This window comes from Bombina bombina, chromosome 6, assembly GCF_027579735.1.
Source record: "Bombina bombina isolate aBomBom1 chromosome 6, aBomBom1.pri, whole genome shotgun sequence".
Lineage (NCBI taxonomy): Eukaryota > Metazoa > Chordata > Amphibia > Anura > Bombinatoridae > Bombina > Bombina bombina.
This window is the reverse complement of record NC_069504.1, coordinates 432,932,361-432,959,361: the sequence shown is the minus strand read 5'-3', so window position 1 is coordinate 432,959,361 and position 27,001 is coordinate 432,932,361. Positions and strand designations below refer to the sequence as shown.

General features: G+C 37.4%; 1 protein-coding gene across 3 annotated transcripts in view; it reads left to right on the top strand.

Moving 5' to 3' along the window:
- P4HA2 (prolyl 4-hydroxylase subunit alpha 2) overlaps nt 1-27,001 on the top strand; it is a 156,220-nt gene that overhangs the window by 79,419 nt on the left and 49,800 nt on the right. The window contains exons 12-14 of one of the 3 annotated variants that reach the window (XM_053717186.1): nt 3,037-3,096; nt 3,166-3,231; nt 15,363-15,431. In XM_053717186.1, coding sequence (XP_053573161.1) covers nt 3,037-3,096; nt 3,166-3,231; nt 15,363-15,431 — 195 coding nt within the window. The remainder of the gene's footprint in view (nt 1-3,036; nt 3,097-3,165; nt 3,232-15,362; nt 15,432-27,001) is intronic. The other 2 variants (XM_053717188.1, XM_053717187.1) reach the window with 2 other exon arrangements.

Sequence of the window (27,001 nt, the reverse complement as noted above, 5' to 3'; positions counted from 1 at the left end):
TACATAAAATAATTTAGTAAAATACTGAAAGGATGAAAGTCTTTTTGTAGAGAACCTGGAAATAGCAGTATACTGCTTAAGCTGGTAAGTGTTAAAAGAGTGGAAGTCTTTATTGCGGCAATTGTATGCTCCACAATGAACTGCTTATTAAGCTTCGCTGTTATGTCCTTCGTAAATGTTTATGTGTGGGCGTGTCACTAGGCAAGTTTTTGGAGTCGGCAAAAGTACAGTTATAGAGTACTGCTTTGTGATTGGCGTGATCCGCTTTTTACATGAACTTTCTTAATGTACTCACAGTTACAGGTGTCTTTAGCGTTTTTTTCTGTTCGTCTATCTCTGTTGTTTTGATTTTCGTGTTGTCCCTTTTTTTTGAGTGCCTTTTGTCCACACTGTATGTTCGTGGTGGAGTGAATGCTGGAATAGTTGCAATGGTGTGTGGTTACCACTCCTAAATCTTCCAAATAGCAGGGAGTTAGCTCCGTACTCTCTTTGTTTCAGAGTACTTCCCTTTGCAGGTGTCAGCAGGTTCCTTCTTGCTGGCTGTTATTAAGTGTGCGTCTGTTGTTTCTTGCCGGTCCGAAAAAAAGGACTAAGTAGTTTGCGGTTTATTTGTGGAAACGCTTAATGTTCCTTTCAAGCGTTATGTTTGTCCACTAGTGGACCGCAAAGCCAACATCTGATTTGATCTAAAAACATAACGCTTGAAAGGAACATTAAGCGTTTCCACAAATAAACCGCAAACTACTGCTATCTCCTTGCTACCTTGAAGATTTCCACAAGTTCACTTTTGTAGTGGACCGCAAAGGCAACATCTGATCTGATCTACAAACATAACGCTTGAAAGGAACATTAAGCGTTTCCACAAATAAACCGCAAACTACTTAGTCCTTTTTTTCGGACCGCCAAGAAACAACAGAAGCACACTTAATAACAGCCAGCAAGAAGGAACCTGCTGACACCTGCAAAGGGAAGTACTCTGAAACAAAGAGAGTATGGAGCTAACTCCCTGCTATTGGGAAGATTTAGGAGTGGTAACCACACACCATTGCAACTATTCCAGCATTCACTCCACCACGAACCCACAGTGTGGACAAAAGGCACTCAAAAAAAAAGGGACAACACGAAAATCAAAACAACAGAGATAGACGAACAGAAAAAAACGCTAAAGACACCTGTAACTGTGAGTACATTAAGAAAGTTCATGTAAAAAGCGGATCACGCCAATCACAAAGCAGTACTCTATAACTGTACTTTTGCCGACTCCAAAAACTTGCCTAGTGACACGCCCACACATAAACATTTACGAAGGACATAACAGCGAAGCTTAATAAGCAGTTCATTGTGGAGCATACAATTGCCGCAATAAAGACTTCCACTCTTTTAACACTTACCAGCTTAAGCAGTATACTGCTATTTCCAGGTTCTCTACAAAAAGACTTTCATCCTTTCAGTATTTTACTAAATTATTTTATGTAATCATTTATACTTTTAAGGCTGATACTATTGATGAAAATTGTTTGTATGTTTTTATTTTTACACTGAAATAAATATCACTAAACATTGCAAATATTCTTTGTGAATACTTTATTGTATCATAAATTGCGCCACATCAGATCCACAAATAATATCTGAAATCTTTACCTAGGCTCAAATATATCCAGACATAAATAAATATATTAACTTGCTTATTCAATACATCTATGAGATTATAGCATATTATATTGATTCATCCGACTCATGTTTTTAGGTTGGCCAACCTATTTGTTTTAACTATCTGTTTTAAATATTTGTTTTAACTAACAGTGATTTAGACTATATTTTTATTTCAAACTTTTAGATCTAACTGTTTGTATCTATATTTTGTTCAAAATAAACAGAATTTATTGATTCAAATTACATAGTAAGACTATCTTTCCATATCGGGTAATTAAGCAGTAGCGCTTAAGAGTCTTATCCTTCCCAGAATTTACCTACATTTGACGTTTTTGAGATTACTTCTTTTAGACTCAATAGCTTTTACCCCCACAGCGCATAGTTTATTAACCCATCTCACCACTGAGTTTTTACCCTTAGCCACATACTTGCCTTTGATGCTTACACACCAGTCCTGTATAGCGTTCTACAAATGTCTAAGAGATAAAAACAATATTTATACTAAGCATTTCTTCAATCTTAAAACCATATGAAGATCCTTCATGTCATTTGTGTATGATGTTTGCCAGCCCTGTCGGAGTACTAAATCTGGGTCAGTCCATTTTGCCTGAATGCAAACTAACACTGACAGGAAGAGATTAGTATATAAAGGAAAGGAAATTAAGGCCATGCCTAGAACTCCTTTAAGGCACAATGTTAAATATTCACCAGTTCTGAAATGGCTTTAAATCAAGTGTGAGGTGGTTTTATAAGAAGGTATTTGTTTCTAGAACAATCTACAAAAAATGGAACAATAAACTGTCTTATTTACTTTATGAGAGATCAAAGAGAACCTAAGACCAATATATATATATATATATATTGGACAATTTTATTCTAGAGAAGCAATTCCTTAATAGAGCATTAAGATGAAGCCACTATATAAATAATTCGAAAGAAAAATAAGAAAAAAACTTTAATTGTAGGAATGGATAACAATTACCTCCAGCTTGATATAATACAAATATTATTGTAATTTAACTTATGCAATAAAAATAATACCATAGATTCTGTCAAATAAACTAAACTTTAACAGTCCAGTTTTTTTAAATAATTGTATAACAGCACTATAACTGCATTATAAAATGTGTTAAAATAGTTATTGGATAAAACAGTGCTTATTTTTGATGTCCTTTTGCATTGCTTAACATCTTCTGTGCATTTTCAAACTTGGTTAAGAAGTGTAATCTCACAAATTGATGTTGGCATATTTTACTCCCTTGCTATATCTATTGCCAGGTGTTATATACTAGGGAAACATTTTACCATGGGGTTTAGCCAAAACTCAAATTAGCTGACTCTATTTTTTATATGAATCTGGGTTAAAATTATTATCTGTTGCAGCGTCCCTTTGACCTCAATCTCAAATCGGAAGGAAATAGGCTTGCAACATATCTTAACTATGTAAGTACTTTTGTGTCTGTCCCGTGCATCTGCAGGTCTGCAGTTTATTCTCACATTTTGATTTTATAGAAAACAGAATCTGAAGCATTCAAACTTTTAGGAACTGGGAATCGTGTGGCTACTTTTTTAAATTATGTAAGTACTGTGGTGCCAGTGGAAAAAATTGTCTCCAGCTAGTCAAGAGTGAAGCTGATTTTGTGAAATTCTTAATGGATGATGCTTTTTCACAATTTTTGTCACAAAAATATTTTCAGGGATCCTAAATATTCACATAGTGAGCAAGATTACAAGTGGAGTGCTAATTTATTGCGTGCCTACAAATGGGCAAATTTGCCCGTTTGCCGGCGCACAATAAATAACCAGCCATTAGAAGTGCTTATAATTAGCGCTTATAAAATTAACTAGAGATCAGATCTCTGGTTAATTTTATAAATGTGTCCCAAATGCCCTCAAAACACATTGTAGTGTATTTTATTGAAAAATAAAAATTGTACCATTTTTAATAAAATAACTGCACTCGACAGTATTTTGGGGGTAAAGTTGGCAGTAGTGGTGTTTTAGAAAAAAAAAAAAAGGCATTGAAAAGTGTCTTTACCTTGCGGTCTATGGGAACTGTGTATTCCCTATTAGTATATGTGTATATGCTTATATACATATATATGTATGTGTTAATTTGTGTATATACACATATCATATACATATATATTTAAATTTGCTGCTATCGCTGCGCATCTTACCCCCTTTTGTTGCGTTTAGGTTCTGATGCTGTCTCTGATGGCATCAGAACTAGGCTCCTACTAGAGCCAATGGAAGCGCACTCTCATGAGCACAATGCTTCCTAGCAATGCAAACGCAAGCTCGCGCTCTGATTGCGCTTAACTTGTAATACACACGCACATTAGGATGCACTGGTAATACTCAGTGGAGCGGTAATTTCTCTTACGCGCAATCGATATTTAGCTCTCCACTTGTAATCTAACCCTGTGTGTTTAACATATAATTAATCTTTGTTTTTCAATTTAGCTTCCTTACCTCTTTAACCCTACTGTAGTTTATGTGCATGATTTATCATTGTTTAGTAACACTGAAGCTTATGATTTGTTTAGTAAATATTCTCATCTTCTCTGCTTGCTCTTTTAAAATAATCTGTTTTCTTTCGTTCTTTCTTTTTTTGCAAAGCAAAAAAGAAAATCTGGCAACCTAATGCTATACTGTATGTCTGTCTTTTTTAATATTTGAAATTCATTTGATTAACTTGATTTATTTGTTATACATCTGACATGAACCGGTTAAAAGGGATGTTACACTTTAGACAATTGTAGCATGCATTTAAAACAACAGAAATTAATATTTTTCATGGGAAATATTTTACTTTTTCATTAAATCTGTTTAAACTTACAATTAAAAGAGGTAGGAATATATGTGTGCACAATACTGTATATTGCTTTATTAATGTTCATTGGCTGTTAGAGAAAAAACATATTTGGTTATTTAGCACAAAAAAACATCAATTTAAACAAATAAAACATAGGACTGATAAGCCCTCTTTTATGGGGAAACATTATAAAAATGAGTACAGTATCGTTTAAAGTGATGGTAAATTCTAGTGTTTTTGATTTACCAGTACAACAACAAAAAAAACCTTCATGCTTAAAGTTCCTTTATTTGTCTGCAGCGTTTGCTGCACTAAGCGCCTCAGGCCGTGCAGCCCACGACAGAGCGCTATTTTGCAGTGAGGTGATCTTAGTCAATAATCAATGTTCAAGAATGGTCCTCAGCACTCAATATTTTTTTAGAAACAATTTATTCACATAAAATTATGACGTTTCGGGGTCACAGCCCCTTATTCATGCTTTATACCTTTACAATGGCTAAATGACTCTTTAAAGGGACATTAAACACTAAATACATGCTAGATAGAATGATACATACAAAGAAGATATTAGTCCATGACTAACATGTAGATGTATTTTTTAAAGTTTCATTAGTTGTTTAAAAAGTGACAAAATAAGTGTAAAGTTTTAGTGTCTATAAAACACTGGGAGCTGCCATGTTGTAACTTGTGTTACCTTCTCTGCTGTGGCCAATTAGAGACAGTTATAAATAGGTCACTAGAGTGTGTAACCAATGGCTGTGCTGGATTTAACAGTGTTCTGCACTTCCATTTCTAACAGGAACTGAAAAGCTCACATTTTCAGAATGGAATTACAGGCAAAGAGGACAAAATAAATAATGAAAGTATATTGCAGAGCTGTTTTATATATACAATTTATCATTTTATATTACCATCTCAAAGTGTTTAATGTCCCTTTAAATACATTCATTTTGGCGCCCTTGCATCCAAACTTGTGGAAATGACTCCCTCTAGTGTCAGTCTACCTGTACTACACCTATTAGACAATTCAACACTACTAAAACCTAACAAATATTTTTTATCTACACCTTAATCTATAACCTGAACCTCACACTATTATATTAGGATAAAGTAAATTCTAAAATTAAAAAAGCTGCTAAGTACCCTACTATTACCAGATATGTGGAAATCTTTATACAGACATATTCCTCAAAAGTAACAGGACAGGTCATACTCCCTATTTAACCCCCTAGGTGTTAGTGTCTCCAATCTGTGGATCCACCACATTTCTCTTTGTTTAAGGAGGCGCTCTCTATCCATACCTGTCCTATTGGGCTTAATATGATCTATTATTTGCCACCTCAACTGACTTATATTGTGACCTTTCTCCAGAAAATGACCAGATAGGGGGGCTTCAAAATGGAGAAAAGGATTGATTTGAAGATACAGGATGAACAAAAATCCATTAAGGAAACGAAGAATTCAAAGTTTCAGAGAGACGAAGAGGATTATCACCAAGGAAATGTTTATCGGTGGCGTTCCGGTAACCATGGTAATCGGCGTGCGCAGGGACCCAGAGGAAGATGTAGATTCAAGCCGCGCAAGGAGAAACAACGTCATGGAGACGCGACGGGGGAATCCAGCACAATGGAGACGTCATCTCAAGGTTTCTCCCCTTTGGAGTTGAGCAGTGGCGAGGACAACGCCGGAGCCACAGGGGGGGCCGTAAGCACTCGAGAAGTTGTAAACGAGGTTCGCAAGTTGGAGCGCAAAAAAACAACGACGAGATAATCCAAGGGAGCGGCCACTGCACAGATATGAAGGAAGAAGAAGGTAACACTGTAATTAATGCTTCAAAATATACCCTAAGTTGTAAAGAGTTAGAACTTCTCAATAAGGGACTATCGTTTTGCCCGTTTCGTGATACAGACTTTTTTGAATTAGAGAAGGACCTGCAGAGATTATACCGCAATATTAGGTTAAAAGTGTGGTTCAATAACGACCATGCTAAAAAGAACACTAATGAGGACATTAATGAGTGGTCATTACAGAAATTGGGCTTACGTAAGAAGGGTTCTTTTAACCCTAACATTAATAATTATAGTGTTAACACATTTATTAATTTAGTGCAGAATGGAGTTACACGTTTGAAAAATGAATACAAATATAAAGATCATACTAAAATGTGGCAAAAGGGTGAACAAGTTATTCTTGCCAATTTTTCTAAGGATGAAAGTAATACTTTGGAGGGTCTAAAGAAAAATCATAAATTTATTTTTAAGGGGGCTGATAAGGGAGGGGCTACTGTCCTAATGGACAAAAGCTATTATGCACAGGAGATATTGACCCAATTAGGGGATATTGATACCTATAAACCATTGAAGGGAAATCCTTTGGCAGATATAAAAAAGGAAATTCTAGATATATTAAAGAGAGCCTTGGATATAGGTATTATTGATAAAAAATTGTCTGATTATCTTTTTGTTACCTCCCCACGAAACCCCATCTTTTATACTGTCCCTAAGATCCACAAGGACAAACATAGACCGCCAGGTAGGCCAATAGTTTTGAGTGTAGAGTCTGTCTACACTAACACTAAGTTTATCGAAAGAATCCTCCAGCCAGAGATCCCTAAGATGTCCAGTTATCTTAAGGACACCAATCATTTTTTGGAAAAAGCAAAAGATCTAGATTTCCCTAGTGACAAGTACCTCTTGTTCACCATGGATGTTAGAAGTTTATACACTTCTATCAAACACGAGACAGGTATTGCTGTCATAAAAAAAACATTATTGGTGAACAAGGGGTACAGTCAAGAACAGGCTTGTTTTATAGAAGAGTTGTTGAGTTTAATTTTACATTGGAACTACTTTTTATTTCAAGATCAGTGGTTTGTTCAAATCAAGGGAACTGCGATGGGTTCCAACGTGACCCCATCATACGCCAATTTATTTATGTGTGAAATAGAAGAGAGCATCGTCTATAAGAACAGGTTGTTTAAACAATATGGAGCTGTATGGTGGAGATATATTGACAATGTTTTTGGCGTATGGTGGGGCGACGTGGAATCTCTGATGCAGTTTGTGGGGGAATTAAACTCAGAGGTGAGGGACCTGTCATTCACTGTTCATTATAGTGAAGAATCCTTGCCTTTTTTGGATACTAAAATACTGAAATCAGGTCATCACCTTGATTTTGATCTCTACACAAAGGAAACCGATATGAATAGCCTTCTTAGGTATAATATCTTTCATCCAAGATCACTGGTAAACTCATTACCCAAGAGCCAACTTCTCAGAGTAAAAAGGATTGTTGGAAATAAAGACAGACAGACAATTAGGCTTAAAGAAATGACCAAAAAATTTATAGACAGGGGTTATCCACCTAAACTATTGGAAAGTACTATAGAGGAATTGCAAGAGACAAAAAACAGAGCATCCAGGGATAATGACAACAGGATGTTTTTTGTGAGCCAGTATAATCCATTAAGTGATAAAGTAACAGGCCTTATCCGTAAAAATTGGCATATCCTTAAGGAGTGTAATATTGGTATTAAACAGTTTGAGGAATCTCCTCTTATGGCCCATAAAAGGGCGAAGAGCCTTAGGGATTATTTAATATGTACTGATATTGGGGCAAGTAAAGAATTTAAACAAACATTTTTAGGTAGTAAAATGATGGGAACGTTCCCTTGCCTTAATTGTATGAGTTGCAACTCCTTAATTAGGAGGCCTAACTTCCACCATCCACATAGTGGGAAGATATATAGTATCAAAGGTTTTTTTTACCTGTGAGACTACACATGTGGTCTACCTTATTAAATATCCCTGTTCTTTGGTTTGCATAGGAGAAACGACCCATAAGGCTAGGGACCGCATGAGCCAACATCGCTCCAACATCAGGTGCAGGAATTTTGAAGCCCCCCTATCTGGTCATTTTCTGGAGAAAGGTCACAATATAAGTCAGTTGAGGTGGCAAATAATAAATCATATTAAGCCCAATAGGACAGGTATGGATAGAGAGCGCCTCCTTAAACAAAGAGAAATGTGGTGGATCCACAGATTGGATACACTAACACCTAGGGGGTTAAATAGGGAGTATGATCTGTCCTGTTATTTTTGAGGTAAAAGTAGGGTACTTAGCAGCTTTTTTAAGTTTAGAATTTACTTTATCCTAATATAATAGTGTGAGGTTCAGGTTATAGGTTAAGGTGTAGATAAAAAATATTTGTTAGGTTTTAGTAGTGTTGAATTGTCTAATAGGTGTAGTACAGGTAGGCTGACACTAGAGGGAGTCATTTCCACAAGTTTGGATGCAAGGGCGCCAAAATGAATGTATTTAAAGAGTCATTTAGCCATTGTTAAGGTATAAAGCATGAAGAAGGGGCTGTGACCCCGAAACGTCGCTTTTTTATGTGAATAAATTGTTTCTAAAAAAATATTGAGTGCTGAGGACCATTCTTGAACATTGATTATTTGGATGAGGACTTGGCAGTGTCCTTAGGTCTTTTCGTGCACTCCACCTATAGTGTGCTGTTCCTATTGACTTTATGATCTTAGTCAATAGTGTGCTAGCTATCCGGCATAATGCCAGCTGGCCCACACGGTTGTTTGCTAAGAGGTGGAAACTTCACCTCATTGAAAAAATTGTGTTTTGCTGCGGGCAGACAAATAAAGGAACTTTCAGCATGAAGTATTTTATACTTCATGACTGAAAATCCCCTTTATTTGTTGCGCAAACGCTAGGATTTACCATCACTTTAAATGTCACTTTAATGAAAAACAGTGATACTAAAATGAACTACTTTGGACTGGCCGCTATGGGTACCCAGTATTAAACAGTGGGCTAGATTACAAGTGGTGCACTAACGTTAGCGCATGATATTGCAATATTGCCCCCGTGTTAACTTGTGTGCATATTACAAGCTGAAAGTAAACACGACCACACAAGCACAAACTAAATTTGTGCTCATCGAACTAGCGCAGCTGAAGACCTTGTGTAAAGGGTTAGGGCTAAATATCTATTTAAAAATAAATCGAATTTTTTTTCTATGTGAAGAACATTGTAATGTTAAATATTTATAATTACCTTCGGTTCGTACAGTTGGTCTAACATGGTGTTGTTAGCGAACAAGCAATAAGTGTTATTCGGCGAGATTACGAGTTTGGCGTTAGCCTTAAAAAGCAGCGTTGAGAGGTCCCAACGCTGCTTTTTATCTAACGCTGGTATTACGAGTCTGACAGGTAGAGGCTCACCGCTCACTTTTCCTCCGCGATTCGAGGCTATCCCCTTAAGTCAATTGCGTATCCTATCTTTTTAATGGGATTTGCCTAACGCTGGTATTACCAGCCTTGGAAGAAGTGAGCGGTAGACCCTCTCCTGGCAAGACTTCGACCGCATTTAAAAGTCAGTAGTTAAGAGTTTTATGGGCTAACGCCAGAACATAAAACTCTTAACTAAAGTGCTAAAAAGTACACTAACACCCATAAACTACCTATTAACCCCTAAACCGAGGCCCCCCCACATCGCAAACACTATAATACATTTTTTTAACCCCAAATCTGCCGACCGGACATCGCCGCCACCTACATTATGCTTATAAACCCCTAATCTGCCGCCCCCAACGTCGCCGCAACCTAACTACACTTATTAACCCCTAATCTGCTGACCGGACATCGCCGCCACTTTAATAAATGAAATAAATTTAAAAAAAAATTAAAAAATGATTCCTATTTAAAACTAAATACTTACCTGTAAAATAAACCATAAGATAGCTACAATATAACTAATAGTTACATTGTAGCTAGCTTAGGATTTATATTTATTTCACAGGCAAGTTTGTATTTATTTTAACTAGGTACAATAGTTATTAAATAGTTATTAACTATTTAATAGCTACCTAGCTAAAATAAGTACAAAATTACCTGTAAAATAAATCCTAACCTAAGTAACAATTACATCTAACACTACACTATCATTAAACTAATTACCTAAACTACCTACAATTAATTACAATTAAATTCAATAAACTAAATTACGAAAAAAAACAAACACTAAATTACGAAAAAAAATAAACTCTAAATTACAGGGGAAAAAAAATTACAAGAAGTTTAAACTAATTACACCTAATCTAAGCCCCCTAATAAAATAAAAAAGCCCCCAAAAATAATAAAATGCCCTACCCTATACTAAATTACAAATAGCCCTTAAAAGGGCCTTTTGTGGGGCATTGCCCCAAAGTAATCAGCTCTTTTACCTGTAAAAAAAAAGAATACAATACCCCCCCAACATTACAACCCACCACCCACACACCCCTACTCTAAAACCCACCCAATACCCCCTTAAAAAAACCTAACACTACCCCATTGAAGATCACCATACCTTGAGCCGTCTTCACCCAGCCGGGCACAAGTGGTCATCCGATCCGTCCAGTAGTCTTGATCCGATGGGGCAGAAGAGGACATCCGGACCGGCAGAAGTCTTCATCCTATACGGGCAGAAGAGGACATCCGGACCGGGAAAAGGATTCATCCAAGTGGCATCTTCTATCTTCATCCATCCGACGAGGAGCGACTCCATCTTGAAGACATCCGGCGCGGAGCATCCTTCCAGCACGACGACTAACGACGAATGACGGTTCCTTTAAATGACTTCATCCAAGATGGCGTCCCTCGAATTCCGATTGGCTGATAGGATTCTATCAGCCAATCGGAATTAAGGTAGGAAAAGTCTGATTAGTTGATTTAATCAGCCAATCTGATTGAAGTTCAATCCGATCGGCTGATTGATTCAGCCAATAGAATTGACCTCACATTCTATTGGCTGATCCAATCAGCCAATCGGATTGAACATCGGATTGCATCAGCCAATCAGATTTTTCCTACCTTAATTCCGATTGGCTGATAGAATCCTATCTAGATAAAATCATCTTGGATGACATCATTTAAAGGAACCGTCATTCGTCGTTAGTCGTCGTGCTGGAAGGATGCTCCGCCACGGATGTCTTCAAGATGGAGTCGCTCCACGTCGGATGGATGAAGATAGAAGATGCCGCTTGGATGAAGCCTTCTCCCGGTCAGGATGTCCTCTTCTGCCCGGATAGGATGAAGACTTCTGCCATTCTGGATGTCCTCTTCTGCCCCATCGGATGAAGACTACTGGACGGATCGGATGACCACTTGTGCCCGACTGGGTGAAGACGGCTCAAGGTAGGGTGATCTTCAATGGGGTAGTGTTAGAGGTTTTTTAAGGGGGTATTGGGTGGGTTTTAGAGTAGGGGTATGTGGGTGGTGGGTTGTAATGTTGGGGGGGTATTGTATTATTTTTTTTACAGGTAAAAGAGCTGATTACTTTGGGGCAATGCCCCGCAAAAGACCCTTTTAAGGGCTATTTGTAATTTAGTATAGGGGGCTTAGATTAGGTGTAATTAGTTTAAACTTCTTGTACATTTTTTTTTTCTGTTATTTAGTGTGTTTTTTTTTTCGTAATTTAGTGGGGTTTTTTCTCCGTAATTTAGTTTATTGAATTTAATTTTAATTAATTGTAGGTAGTTTATGTAATTAATTTAATGATAGTGTAGTGTTAGGTGTAATTGTAACTTAGGTTAGGATTTATTTTACAGGTAATTTTGTACTTATTTTAGCTAGGTAGCTATTAAATTGTTAATAACTATTTAATAACTTTTGTACATAAATACAAACTTGTCTCTGAAATAAATATAAATCCTAAGCTAGCTACAATGTAACTATTAGTTATATTGTAGCTATCTTATGGTTTATTTTACAGGTAAGTATTTAGTTTTAAATAGGAATCATTTTTAAAATTTTGTTAAGTTTATTTCGTTTAATTTAAATTATATTTAAGTTGGGGGGGGTTAGGGTTAGGTTTAGGTTTAGGGGTTAATACCTTTAATATAGTAGTGGCGATGTTGGGGGTGGCAGATTAGGGGTTAATAAATGTAAGTAGGTGTCGGCGATGTTAGGGCAGGCAGATTAGGGGTTAATAAATATTAACTAGTGTTTGCGAGGCAGGAGTGCGGCGGTTTAGGGGTTAATACATTCATTAAAGTGGCGGCGATGTCCGGTCGGCAGATTAGGGGTTAATAAGTGTAGTTAGGTTGCGGCGACGTTGGGGGCGGCAGATTAGGGGTTAATAACTATAATGTAGGTGTCGCGATGTTGGGGGCAGCAGATTAGTGGTTTATAAGCATAATGTAGGTGGCGGCGGTGTCCGGAGCAGCAGATTAGGGGTTAATAGTATAATGCAGGTGGCGACGATGTCGGGGGCGGCAGATTAGGGGTTAATAAGTGTAAGATTAGGGGTGTTTAGACTCGGGGTTCATGTTAGGGTGTTAGGTGCAGACATATTTTTTCTTTCCCCATAGGAAACAATGGGGCTGCGTTAGAAGCTGGGCGCTGCTTTTTTGCAGGTGTTAGGTTTTATTCCAACCAGCTCAGCCCCATTGTTTCCTATGGGGAAATCGTACACAAGCACGTTTAGCCAGCTTACCGCTACCGTAAGCAACGCTGGTATTGAGGTGAGATGTGGAGCTAAATTCTGCTCTATGCTCACCTTTTTGCGGCTAACGCCCGGTTTAAAAAAACCTGTAATACCAGCGTAGTCTTAAGGTAGCGTTAGAAAAAAAAGCCTCGTTAGCAACGCACCCCTGTTAACGCCACACTCGTAATCTAGGCAATTGTTTTTTCAGTTTGCGTGCTCCATTGGAGTCTATGGGGAGAAGTCAGCGCATTTGAGATATGCAAAGTCCTCAAGTTAGCTCAATTAAGCTTTTGCTCGCTTGCAAACATTTTACTTTCAACTTGTAATAAGGGCACTAACCCGCATATGTTTAAAAAAGTCTGGCTGTGTTTGCACACGAAAGCGCTAAATAGCACGCCATTTGTAATGGGGCCCAAGCTTATGACGTCTCCTTTTAGCTGTTGTATAATGTTTTCTATAGTCTCTATTGTCATATGTCCACCTTGATTCTTCCATATAGGAAACAGCAAATAGCAAAAAAAAACTTAAGTACTCTGTTTTTGGCACCAATATTTTCCTCTCCCGAGACATCTTTGTAAAACAATGTATAACTGTTGTAGTAAACACTTTTAAAATATATTTCTTGTTTTTATTTTACAATATTTTTAGATGATCTCTACTAGGGGTTTTGACTATTAGCACATCTTACTATTTTAGTAAATAAGAGCTTATGCTCAATCATATAAAATTTAGGTTATTTTTATTCTCAGTCCTAATTCTGTGCAATAATTTACCTCTCTGGGATCTAAGGATGTCCCGACAGTGCGGATCAGGTCTGACAGACATTGCTGAATGTGGAGAGCAATACGCTCTCCGTATTAAGCATTGCACCAGCAGCTCTTGTGAGCTGCTGGTGCAACGTGGCCCTTTGCACTTTATATTTTTTTATAAAACAGTATAATATTTAGTATTGTGATTTTACAAATTCGGATTATGCTTTTACAGTTTATGAGTAACTTTAACAATTTAGAATCATACTTTGTATATTTATGTGTTTGTTTACAAATTACATTGCACTTTGTATTTCTTGTATTTAAATTAAAACTGAGATACTGTCAGCTTCAGTTTCCCAGGGAGCTCAATTATTTTCTATGAGCCAGATAATCAAACATTTTTTAGTTTGTAAACAATTTATAATGCAAGCTACACAGGGGCAGAACTCACTAAATTTTCTAGGAGAAAGGGAAGAACACTAAAGTCTCAGATAGATTAGAGATTCAATCCATAGAAAGTAATGAAGCTCTCTAGAATACTAAATTTCACATGGGAGAGAGAGAGTAACTGGAGAACCCCTTGGGCTGATATAAAGGCTCAGTTTGCATCAATAACAAATTAAACTGAAATTTTTTCACTACAATTAAACTTGCTTTTGTCTATATTTTAGTATATATTACTTTTCTGTTAGTTAAAATAAGTGTATCAGGAATTGTGAGCAAACTTCAACTACATACAGCTGGCAAGATAAATAAGATCAGCTTGTTTAAAATGCTTAATTTTATCACTCAAATTGTGAGAGAGCTTCGGACATACCTTGCGAACTACCCTGTCCCTTCCACTTTCTGAAACTTTCAGTATAGTATGATCCTAATTTGTTAAAGTATCACATAAACTTTCAAAACATAATCAGAATTTGTAAAATACCAAGATTGTTTTTTGTTTATTGTACGTTTTATCGGAGTCATTAATGTTTATATTTGACTTCTATATCTCATTAAGCAAATTGCTGAAGGGACACTTGTTTAGGTTCCTGTATTGTCATATATTACAATATCGACCACCAAATGTTTACAATTTTAAAAAGTTAAAGGACCATTGTATTTCATGAGAGCATGTAATTGTAAAGCTAGCAACCTTCCAATGCTGCCTCCCATGACCCAGCTGTGAGACTGGTGTTGCTGATTCGGTCAGCAGCAGTTTCCGCTGGGGACCAGCAGTGCTCTGCACACCCAAGAAGCATTTTAACTATATTTTTACTCCCTTTGCGGTGTTGAAACACATGGCATTACAGGGTAACTAGTTTTAAAATTACATTCTCCAACAAATCATAAAATGTAATTTTTCATTTATAATGGCCCTTTAAAAAACATGACTAGATTGGTAAGATATTTATATCTACTATCAAAGCCTGTTTTTTGACAAAGTCATTGATAATGTTAATAATATTTTCTAACCAGTATAGAATTTCCAAGTTTATCTTGGGAATTATTTCTTTTACTATTATTAACAGAGCCTCATATCTTTTTCTATGTTTTTAAACCTGTAAAACTTAACCAATGTAGAGAGGACCTATGAATGACTAAGTTGTTTATAAAGGGAATGATTCAATCCAGCTATTATAATTCCTATAATAATTTTCAATAAATGTTGTCTCCAGATGAGTGATGTAGAAGCCGGAGGTGCTACAGTATTTCCAGATTTTGGAGCAGCAATTTGGCCTAAAAAGGTAAGACTTAAATTACTGTTTAATATATGTTTTTCATTTCTAGTAACTTCTGATAATGTGTGATTTTAGGGGATAACCTGCATTTCTGTATGTGAAGAAGAGACATGTCAAGGGCATTAAAGCACTGCATAACATGAGAGTTTTGTTACATTTACATTTTGCGCATTATTTTTATATTACTTTACACTTCAGATTGGGTCTATTAACCCCTTAACGACATACGTCGTACAGGGTACGTCTTGCACAAACTGGTCTTTAAAGACCAGCGACGTACCCTGTCTTTCCGGTTACTGCAGTGATATCGAGGCATCCTGCAATAACAGTTTTTCCCCATCCGATGCAGAGAGAGCCACTCTGTGACCCTTTCTGCACCGGACATCGATGACCGCAATCGTTGGTGGGTGGGAGCTGACGTGGGAGGTGGGTGGGCGGCCATCGATGGCTTGCTGTGTGCAGAGGTGGGTGGGATCGTGGGCGGGGTAGCTGGGTGGCGCGCATGGACGCGCGCACGGGGGAGGCGGGCGGGCGCGTGCACGGGGAGGGAGTGGGTGGGAACCATTACACTATGGAATAATTTGTTTAAATTAAGTGGGAGAGAGGGGAAATAAAAATTTTAATATTAATAATCTAAGTGATCTGGGAGGGGGTGGGGGTTTAGTCTTGGGGGGGAAGCTACACTACAGAAAAGTGAAAAAAAAAATATATATATATTTTTGTAAACTGGGTACTATAAAAAACAAATAAAAGATACCTTTTATTTTAGTACTGGCAGACTTTCTGCCAGTACTTAAGATGGCGGGGACAATTGTGGGGTGGGGGAGGGAAGAGAGCTGTTTGGGAGGGATCAAGGGGTCTGATGTGTCAGGTGGGAGGCTGATCTCTACAGCTAAAATTAACCCTGCAAGCTCCCTACAAGATCCCTAATTATCCCCTTCACTGCTAGACGTAATATACGTGTGATGTGCAGCGGCATTTAGCAGCCTTCTAATTACCAAAAAGCATCGCCAAAGCCATATATCTCTGCAATTTCTGAACAAAGGGGATCCCAGAGAAGCATTTACAACCATTTGTGCCATAATTGCACAAGCTGTTTGTAAATAATTTCAGTGAAAAACCTAAAATTGCGAATTTTTTTTTTTTTTTTTTTTAATTTGATCGCATTTGGTAGTGAAATGGTGGCATTAAATATACCAAAATCGGCCTAGATCAATACTTTATGTTGTCTTTTACTCTACACTAAAGCTAAAATTAACTCTGCAAGCTCCCTACATGCTCCCTAATTAACCCCTTCACTGCTGGGCATAATACACGTGTGGTGTGCAGTGGCATTTAGCAGCCTTCTAATAACCAAAAAGCAAAGCCAAAGCCATATAAGTCTGCTATTTCTGAACAAAGAGGATCCCAGAGAAGCATTTACAACTATGTATGCCATAATTGCACAAGTTGTTTGTAAATAATTTCTGTGAGAAACCTAAAGTTTGTGAAAAAAAATTGTGAAAAAGTGAACAATTTTTTTTATTTGATCGCATTTGGCGATGAAATGGTGGCATGAAATATACCAAAATGGGCCTAGATCAATACTTTGGGATGTCTTCTAAAAAAAAATATATACATGTCAAGGGATATTCAGGTATTCCTGACAGATATCAGGGTTCCAATGTAACTAGCGCACATTTTGAAAAAAAGTCGTTTGGAAATAGCAAAGTGCTACTTGTATTTATTGCCCTATAACTTGCAAAAAAAGCAAAGAACATGTTAACATTGGGTATTTCTAAACTCAGGACAAAATTTAGAAACTATTTAGCATGGTTGTTTTTTGGTGGTTGTAGATGTGTAACAGATTTTGGGGGTCAAAGTTAGAAAAAGTGTGTTTTTTTCCATTTTTTCCTCATATTTTATAATTTTTTTAATAGTAAATTATAAGATATGATGAAAATAATGGTATCTTTTAGAAAGTCCATTTAGTGGCGAGAGAAATGGTATATAATATGTGTGGGTACAGTAAATGAGTATGAGGAAAATTACAGCTAAACACAAACACCGCAGAAATGTAAAAATAGCCCTGGTCTTTAAGGGAAAGAAATTGAAAAATGGCCTTGTCCTTAACCCCTTAATGACCAGACCATTTTTCAATTTTCTTACCCTTAATGACAAAGGCTATTTCTTTCATGTAATTAGCAAGAGTCCATGAGCTAGTGACGTATGGGATATACATTCCTACCAGGAGGGGCAAAGTTTCCCAAACCTCAAAATGCCTATAAATACACCCCTCACCACACCCACAATTCAGTTTTACAAACTTTGCCTCCAATGGAGGTGGTGAAGTAAGTTTGTGCTAGTTTCTACGTTGATATGCGCTCCGTAGCAAGTTGGAGCCCGGTTTTCCTCTCAGCGTGCAGTGAATGTCAGAGGGATGTGAAGAGAGTATTGCCTATTTGAATGCAGTGATCTCCTTCTACGGGGTCTATTTCATAGGTTCTCTGTTATCGGTCGTAGAGATTCATCTCTTACCTCCCTTTTCAGATCGACGATATACTCTTATATATATACCATTACCTCTGCTGATTCTCGTTTCAGTACTGGTTTGGCTTTCTACAAACATGTAGATGAGTGTCCTGGGGTAAGTAAATCTTATTTTCTGTGACACTCTAAGCTATGGTTGGGCACTTTGTTTATAAAGTTCTAAATATATGTATTCAAACATTTATTTGCCTTGACTCAGAATGTTCAACTTTCCTTATTTTTCAGACAGTCAGTTTCATATTTGGGATAATGCATTTGAATTAATCATTTTTTTCTTACCTTCAAAAATTTGACACTTTTTTCCCTGTGGGCTGTTAGGCTCGCGGGGGCTGAAAATGCTTCATTTTATTGCGTCATTCTTGGCGCGGACTTTTTGGCGCAAAAATTCTTTTCCGTTTCCGGCGTCATACGTGTCGCCGGAAGTTGCATTATTTTGCGCCAAAGATGTCGGCGTTCCGGATGTGGCGTCATTTTGGCGCCAAAAGCATTTAGGCGCCAAATAATGTGGGCGTCTGATTTGGCGCTAAAAAATATGGGCGTCGCTTTTATCTCCACATTATTTAAGTTTCATTTTTTATTGCTTCTGGTTGCTAGAAGCTTGTTCTTGGCATTCTTTCCCATTCCTGAAACTGTCATTTAAGGAATTTGATCAATTTTGCTTTATATGTTGTTTTTTCTCTTACATATTGCAAGATGTCTCACGTTGCATCTGAGTCAGAAGATACTACAGGAAAATCGCTGTCTAGTGCTGGATCTACCAAAGCTAAGTGTATCTGCTGTAAATTTTTGGTAGCTATTCCTCCGGCTGTTGTTTGTATTGATTGTCATGACAAACTTGTTAATGCAGATAATATTTCCTTTAGTAAAGTACCATTGCCTGTTGCAGTTCCTTCAACATCTAAGGTGCAGAATGTTCCTGATAACATAAGAGATTTTGTTTCTGAATCCATAAAGAAGGCTATGTCTGTTATTTCTCCTTCTAGTAAACGTAAAAAATCTTTTAAAACTTCTCTCCCTACAGATGAATTTTTAAATGAACATCATCATTCTGATTCTGATGACTCTTCTGGTTCAGAGGATTCTGTCTCAGAGGTTGATGCTGATAAATCTTCATATTTATTTAAAATGGAATTTATTCGTTCTTTACTTAAAGAAGTACTAATTGCTTTAGAAATAGAGGATTCTGGTCCTCTTGATACTAATTCTAAACGTTATTTAAAGCTCCTGTGGTTATTCCAGAAGTTTTTCCTGTTCCTAATGCTATTTCTGCAGTAATTTCCAAAGAATGGGATAAATTGGGTAATTCATTTACTCCTTCTAAACGTTTTAAGCAATTATATCCTGTGCCGTCTGACAGATTAGAATTTTGGGACAAAATCCCTAAAGTTGATGGGGCTATTTCTACCCTTGCTAAACGTACTACTATTCCTACGTCAGATGGTACTTCGTTTAAGGATCCTTTAGATAGGAAAATTGAATCCTTTCTAAGAAAAGCTTATCTGTGTTCAGGTAATCTTCTTAGACCTGCTATATCTTTGGCTGATGTTGCTGCAGCTTCAACTTTTTGGTTGGAAACTTTAGCGCAACAAGTAACACATCATGATTCTCATGATATTATTATTCTTCTTCAGCATGCTAATAATTTTATCTGTGATGCCATTTTTGATATTATCAGAGTTGATGTCAGGTTTATGTCTCTAGCTATTTTAGCTAGAAGAGCTTTATGGCTTAAAACTTGGAATGCTGATATGGCTTCTAAATCAACTCTACTTTCTATTTCTTTCCAGGTTAACAAATTATTTGGTTCTCAGTTGGATTCTATTATTTCAACTGTTACTGGTGGGAAAGGAACTTTTTTACCACAGGATAAAAAATCTAAAGGTAAAAACAGGGCTAATAATCGTTTTCGTTCCTTTCGTTTCAACAAAGAACAAAAGCCTGATCCTTCATCCTCAGGAGCAGTTTCAGTTTGGAAACCATCTCCAGTCTGGAATAAATCCAAGTCAGCTAGAAAGACAAAGCCTGCTTCTAAGTCCACATGAAGGTGCGGCCCTCATTCCAGCTCAGCTGGTAGGGGGCAGGTTACGTTTTTTCAAGGAAATTTGGATCAATTCTGTTCACAATCTTTGGATTCAGAACATTGTTTCAGAAGGGTACAGAATTGGTTTCAAGATGAGACCTCCTGCAAAGAGATTTTTTCTTTCCCGTGTCCCAGTAAATCCAGTAAAAGCTCAAGCATTTCTGAATTGTGTTTCAGATCTAGAGTTGACTGGAGTAATTATGCCAGTTCCAGTTCCGGAACAGGGGATGGGGTTTTATTCAAATCTCTTCATTGTACCAAAGAAGGAGAATTCCTTCAGACCAGTTCTGGATCTAAAAATATTGAATCGTTATGTAAGGATACCAACGTTCAAGATGGTAACTGTAAGGACTATCTTGCCTTTTGTTCAGCAAGGGAATTATATGTCCACAATAGATTTACAGGATGCATATCTGCATATTCCGATTCATCCAGATCATTATCAGTTCCTGAGATTCTCTTTTCTGGACAAGCATTACCAGTTTGTGGCTCTGCCGTTTGGCCTAGCTACAGCTCCAAGAATTTTTACAAAGGTTCTCGGTGCCCTTCTGTCTGTAATCAGAGAACAGGGTATTGTGGTATTTCCTTATTTGGACGATATCTTGGTACTTGCTCAGTCTTTACATTTAGCAGAATCTCATACGAATCGACTTGTGTTGTTTCTTCAAGATCATGGTTGGAGGATCAATTTACCAAAAAGTTCATTGATTCCTCAGACAAGGGTAACCTTTCTGGGTTTCCAGATGGATTCAGTGTCCATGACTCTGTCTTTAACAGACAAGAGACGTCTAAAATTAATTACAGCTTGTCCAAACCTTCAGTCACAATCATTCCCTTCGGTAGCCTTATGCATGGAAATTCTAGGTCTTATGACTGCTGCATCGGACGCGATCCCCTTTGCTCGTTTTCACATGCGACCTCTTCAGCTCTGTATGTTGAATCAATGGTGCAAGGATTACACAAAGATATCTCAATTAATATCTTTAAAACCGATTGTTCGACACTCTCTAACGTGGTGGACAGATCACCATCGTTTAATTCAGGGGGCTTCTTTTGTGGTCCGACATGGACTGTAATTTCAACAGATGCAAGTCTCACAGGTTGGGGAGCTGTGTGGGGATCTCTGACGGCACAAGGAGTTTGGGAATCTCAGGAGGTGAGATTACCGATCAATATTTTGGAACTCCGTGCAATTTTCAGAGCTCTTCAGTTTTGGCCTCTTCTGAAGAGAGAATCGTTCATTTGTTTTCAGACAGACAATGTCACAACTGTGGCATACATCAATCATCAAGGAGGTACTCACAGTCCTCTAGCTATGAAAGAAGTATCTCGAATTTTGGTTTGGGCGGAATCCAGCTCCTGTCTTTTTTTTTTTTTTTTTTTTTTTTATTTTAAAGTTTTTTTTATTGATCATTGTAAAGTAACAGAAAACGTCATTTGGGAGACACAGCTCCCGTACAATGCGATTAGTAATGTTTACAAGTTTTATATAGATAACATAACATCGATCTATAACTACTTCCAAGTTCAAACTGATTTAGCTATTTCAGCCCTAAGCAGAATAACGATAAAAAACAAAAAAGCAATAACATAAAGAAGCAAAAAAGAACGACAGGAAAAACCTTACAAAGAAAGATTACTCCTCTTTTAATTCTAAACTAATTCGATTACTCTTATATAAGATCGTCTACAGAAACTTGTTATGTTCCTATCTCAATACCTCATCTGTTCAATCTCTTCAAGGTGTGTTATTTACCACTTCTAGCTATTTCTGGGGTACCCCCTTACTCTTACTACATATGTCTGAGCGAGTTTCTAATAAATAAGATTATTCTGCTGGTTCCTACTTCTGAGCAGTTACCATTCCTTGTTATGGGTGACAAGCAATCCAACCTATACTGAGGGCTAGGCATTATCCATGTCAAGTGGGAGGGAGGCAGGGGAGGGAGAAGAAAAAAAAAAAAAAAAAGGGGGGGGGGGGAAGAGAAGGAAAAAAGTGGTAGGATAAAGATAGAAGACCAACCTTCCCTTCTTTCCTAACATAGCCAGCTTCTAGGAAACCGACTCCGTTCTATTTGTTGTTGGAACCAAGAAGAAGAATTAAAGTGTCGCACTACCTGTTTTTGTGCATCCATAGAGAGTGAGATAATATAGGACTTCCATTTATTAAAGAATCTGGATACTTGTTTGGATTAATAGATCTTGTATTATATTGCTCCAGCACCATTTGATACTGGACTTCTTTCAAGAATTCTGTAAATTTGAGTGATTTATGATTCTTCCAATTTCTTAAAATTAAATTTCGGGCTGTCAAAATAAGTAGATTCATAAATCTATTGTTAGGTAGGTCAAGGGTATATTTGCAGAAAAACAGTATCTGATGAAGCGTCAGTTTAATCCTACTTCCCATTATCCTGGATGCCCAGAAATTTACCTTCTGCCAGAATTGGGCTACTTTGGGACAAGCCCAAAAAGAGTGTATGTAATCTGCATATTCCTTACTGCATTTGAGACATTTCCTCTTTTCCCAGCTCCATTTTGCTAGCCTGGCTGGGGTAAGATATGCCCTATTTATTAATTTTATATGGGATTCTTTCCTAGTGCAAGTGTATGTTGCCCTATCTGCTAGGGAGATACTTTGTACTATATCCTCAGGTTCTACTTTTAGTTTTTATTTTGCCCATTTTACTGAAATATCTACAAGATTTTTCTGACCCCCTTCCTTCATTATGGCTTGGTAAACTTGGGAAATAGTATTAACCCCCTCACTATATTGTGAGATTATAGTCTTCAAGTGTTTACTATCTATCCCCACTCCTGTATCTAATCTCAATTTCTCCACCCAGTGTCTAATTTGTAGGTATGCAAAAAAACTGGACCTTGGGAGATGGAATTGGTGAGCTATGTTCTCAAATGATCGAAGCCTCAAGTCATTATTTTCACATATCTGTATCACATACTTCAATCCGTATCTAGCCCATATATCAAAAACCGAAGGTTCACAAGCTATCGGAAAACTCGGGTTACCCACTAAGGGTAGATATTCTGATTTCCTAAAATCTACACCCAGTTCCTTGCATGTTTTCTGCCATGCATGCACAATGTATTTAAACGTAGACATCTGGTATACTTGATCTGGAAGTCTATTTGCTACATGATGGAGAATCGCCTTTAGACTGAATGGTTTTATAAGAGCAGATTCTATCTCATAAAATGAGCTTAAACCCTTTTCGGTGATCCAATCCAAGGCAAATTTTACTAGTGTGGCGTAATTATATAATTTTACATTAGGACATGCCATACCTCCAAAAGCTTTAGGGAGTGTTAATTTAGATAGTGAGATTCGAGATTTCTTACCTTGCCATATAAATTGATTAAATAGCCTATTAAGCGTGACTAGGTCTTTCTTATATAATAGGAGCGGGAGATTCTGCAAAAAATATAAAAGCTTAGGAAAGAGCACCACTTTAATTAGCATAATTCGTGCAGTGAGTGACAAGGGAAGCTTAGCCCAGTTTTGTAGTTTCAGAGCCAGTGCTTTAATGCACTGTTTAAAGTTCAGATCGTACCACCTATTGGGGTCCCTACTCAATGTGATTCCCAAATACCTTATCTGAGAAGTTTCTAAGAATGGATGATTACAGGGAACTACAGGCTTGCGTATCCACATGATCTCTGATTTTTCATAATTGATTTTGTAGCCTGAGAAGGAGCTAAAGAGATTACATAGTTCCAACAATCGAGGAATGGCTATCTTTAGATTACTAAGAAAAAGCAGAAGATCATCTGCGAACAACGACAGAACTAACTTATGTCCTCCTAACTGAATACTCTGCAGTTCTTTTCTCAAAAGTATTGCCAGAGGTTCAAGGGATAAATTAAAAAGAAAAGGGGACAAAGGGCACCCCTGACGAGTGCCCCGCCCCAAGGTAATTTTCTCAGAGAGTTCTCCATTTACTATAAGAGCAGAGGTTGGCCCCTTATATAATTGTGTGATAAATTGTTGAAAGGAGCCAGCTATACCGAACTTTCCCAATGTTGTTAATAGATGGTCCCAGATGATGGAGTCGAATGCTTTTTCCGCATCGATTGCAAGTAAAGCAAGATCTGGCTTGGGAGAGGGCCTTTGTCTATCTATTTTGTTCCAAAAATAATCTAAGACCAATTGTATTTTCCTAATGTTTTTGACAGAACTCCTACCTGTCATAAAGCCTGTCTGATCCGGATGGACCAGACTATCTAAAGAAGTTTTTAATCTGCCGGCCAAGATATGTGTCAAGATCTTGTAGTCTTGGTTCAAGAGCGAGATAGGCCTATATGATGTAGTTAGCTCTGGATCTTTACCTTTTTTGGGAATTAAGACTATATTGGAAGCTGCAAACAGCGTGGATTGAGGTTTATTCCTGATAAAGTAGTCGTTGTATAGCTTAACTAAAACCATCGGGATCTCTTCAGAGAGTAGCTTATAGAATTCTGCCGGCAAGAAATCTGGTCCTGGGGCTTTCCCTAACTTCAACTTCTGGATGGTGTTTGCTATTTCCTCCACAGTAAAAGGTTTATTAAGCTCTTGGAGATCCTCTTTCTTAAATTTGAGGCAAGGATATTCCTTGCCAAAAATGCTGTTTAGAGGATATATTGATCTGTTTCTGCGCATATAGTTCTTGGAATGTTTGAAAAAAGGCTTCTCTTATTCCTGGGGGATCAGAGACTCTAGTATTCCTATATTTAACTGCTGCTATATAATTTTTTTGCTGTCTGGCATTAACGATCCTTGCTAGGTATTTAGCTGAGACCCCATGTACTCCCTTGTACATTACCTTCAACTTTAAATCCTCTGAAGCAGAGTGTTGTTTCAAGAAAAGATCATATAGGTTTTTACTGTCTTTATATTTTTGCCACTGCCCAGGCGAAGGATCAACCAGATATCTCTTATAGTTATTAGTTAAAGTATTTGCTAATTGCTCCTCCTTTTCCCCCAGATTGCCCTCATTTTTACTAAATATGCCTTAATCTCTCCCCTAAAGACTGCTTTTGCAGTTTCCCAGAGGATTTCTGGCCTATCCAAGTAGTCACAAATTGATGCCATCTCTTTTGGATCCATTTTTTAAAGTGGGGGTTATTATAGAGATATTGAGGAAAGAAAAACTTGTTTGGTGAAGATGCTTTCCCAGTTAATCCTATCTCTAGGGAAATGATAGCGTGATCAGAGATCACAATATCCTGAATTTCTGCCCGCATCTTCATTTTCAGCATATGTTTTGAGATTAGAAAGAAGTCTATCCTTGAAAACGAGGCATGTGCCCAAGAAGCACATGTATACTCACGACTATCCGGGTTCTGTACCCGCCAGATATCTTGTAAGACTAAGGTTTTGGTAAAACCTTCAAGGATATCCTTTCTCCTGTCTTTCCTCATCCCCGACCTGATTTTTGATCTATCCAATACCTTGGAAGAGGTCAAGTTAAAATCACCGACAACTATCAAGTTACTCCCAGAATACAAAAACAATTTTAATCTCAATTCTTCCCAGAAATATTTATCCATAACATTGGGGCCATATACATTGCAAAAAATAAAGTTAGTACCATTTACTTCCATCTCCACAATTTGATACCGCCCGTTTGGGTCATTTACTAATTTATTAACTTTATAATCTAGTTGTTTACGTATAAGAATAGCTAAGCCTCTATTTGACTTGTCATATTCTGTGTAGAGGACCTCCCCAACCCATTTAGACTTAAGTTTAATAGCCTCCTTAGGTCTGAGGTGAGTCTCCTGAATAAAGGCTATGTCAGGATTCTGGAGTCCTAAGTGTCTAATAACCAGTTTCCTTTTCCTTGGAGAAGAAATTCCTCCAATGTTCCAAGATAAAAGTTTTAACTTAACCATTTAGACTACTAGGCGGTAAAGAAATAGCAGAGAGAAGGGATAGTAGGGAAAAAAAAAAAAAAAAAAAGGGAAGAGGGGGGGAAAGAAAAACGAAAAAGGGATACCCCCCCTCCCTTGCCACCAAATTGACACTTTTCCATCTTTACACCCTTCTGTATATGTTTGAATATTCTTAACAAAACAACCTTCATTTATCATATTTGTCTTCATCGGCTTTAAAACCGCCATTAATTCGCTATTTCGGGCTCCTTTAGTAGTTACCTTGACTATACTCCTAAATTCTGACAAAATAGCTTGATCTCTTCAGGTTTTATAAAACTATGGGATTTGCCATCTTTTTCTAATATCACTTTAGCAGGGTAAACTAACCTCGCCTTAAGATTGGCTTTGATCATTCGAGAGCAATATGGGGCCATTTCCCTACGTTTAGTTTGAGTCTCCATTGAGAAGTCTTGGAATAGTAATATTCTGTTAGGGCCAATCATGATATTATTTTTACGATATAACCTAAGGATATGAAATTTATCTTGAAAGTTCAAGAATTTGATAATGACAGGTCTAGGCCTTGACTGTCCCTCTAAATTGCTTCTAGGCTGGCCCAGCCTATGAGCTCTCTCTATTGGAATCCTGACATTCTCTATAGTGCTCCCTACAAGTTTTGGCAGCTGTGTAGCTGCAAAATTTATCAGATCGTGGTATTCCGCGGTTTCCGGAAGCCCCACGACCCTCAAATTATTGCACCTTGCCCTATCCTCTAATTCCTCAATTTTGGCTTGGATCACGGAGAGTTTAACATCATGTGCATTAACCATTTGGTCTTGTGTTGTAAATCTGTCCTCTATGTCAGATACTCTGGTCTCTACCTCATTCATACGACTTGAAAATTGTTTGATTTCATTTGTGACAGATGCCATTTCAGTTTTTAGAGCTTCAAATTGTGGCATCACTAGTTCTGAAATCTGCTGAATAAGTAAGGTATTATCTGAGCCACTCACCCCTGTATCATTCTGATTGAGTAAGTCTGAACAACTCTCATTGGGTTTAAGTTTTTTTTCTCTTGATTTGAGTGGCATATTGG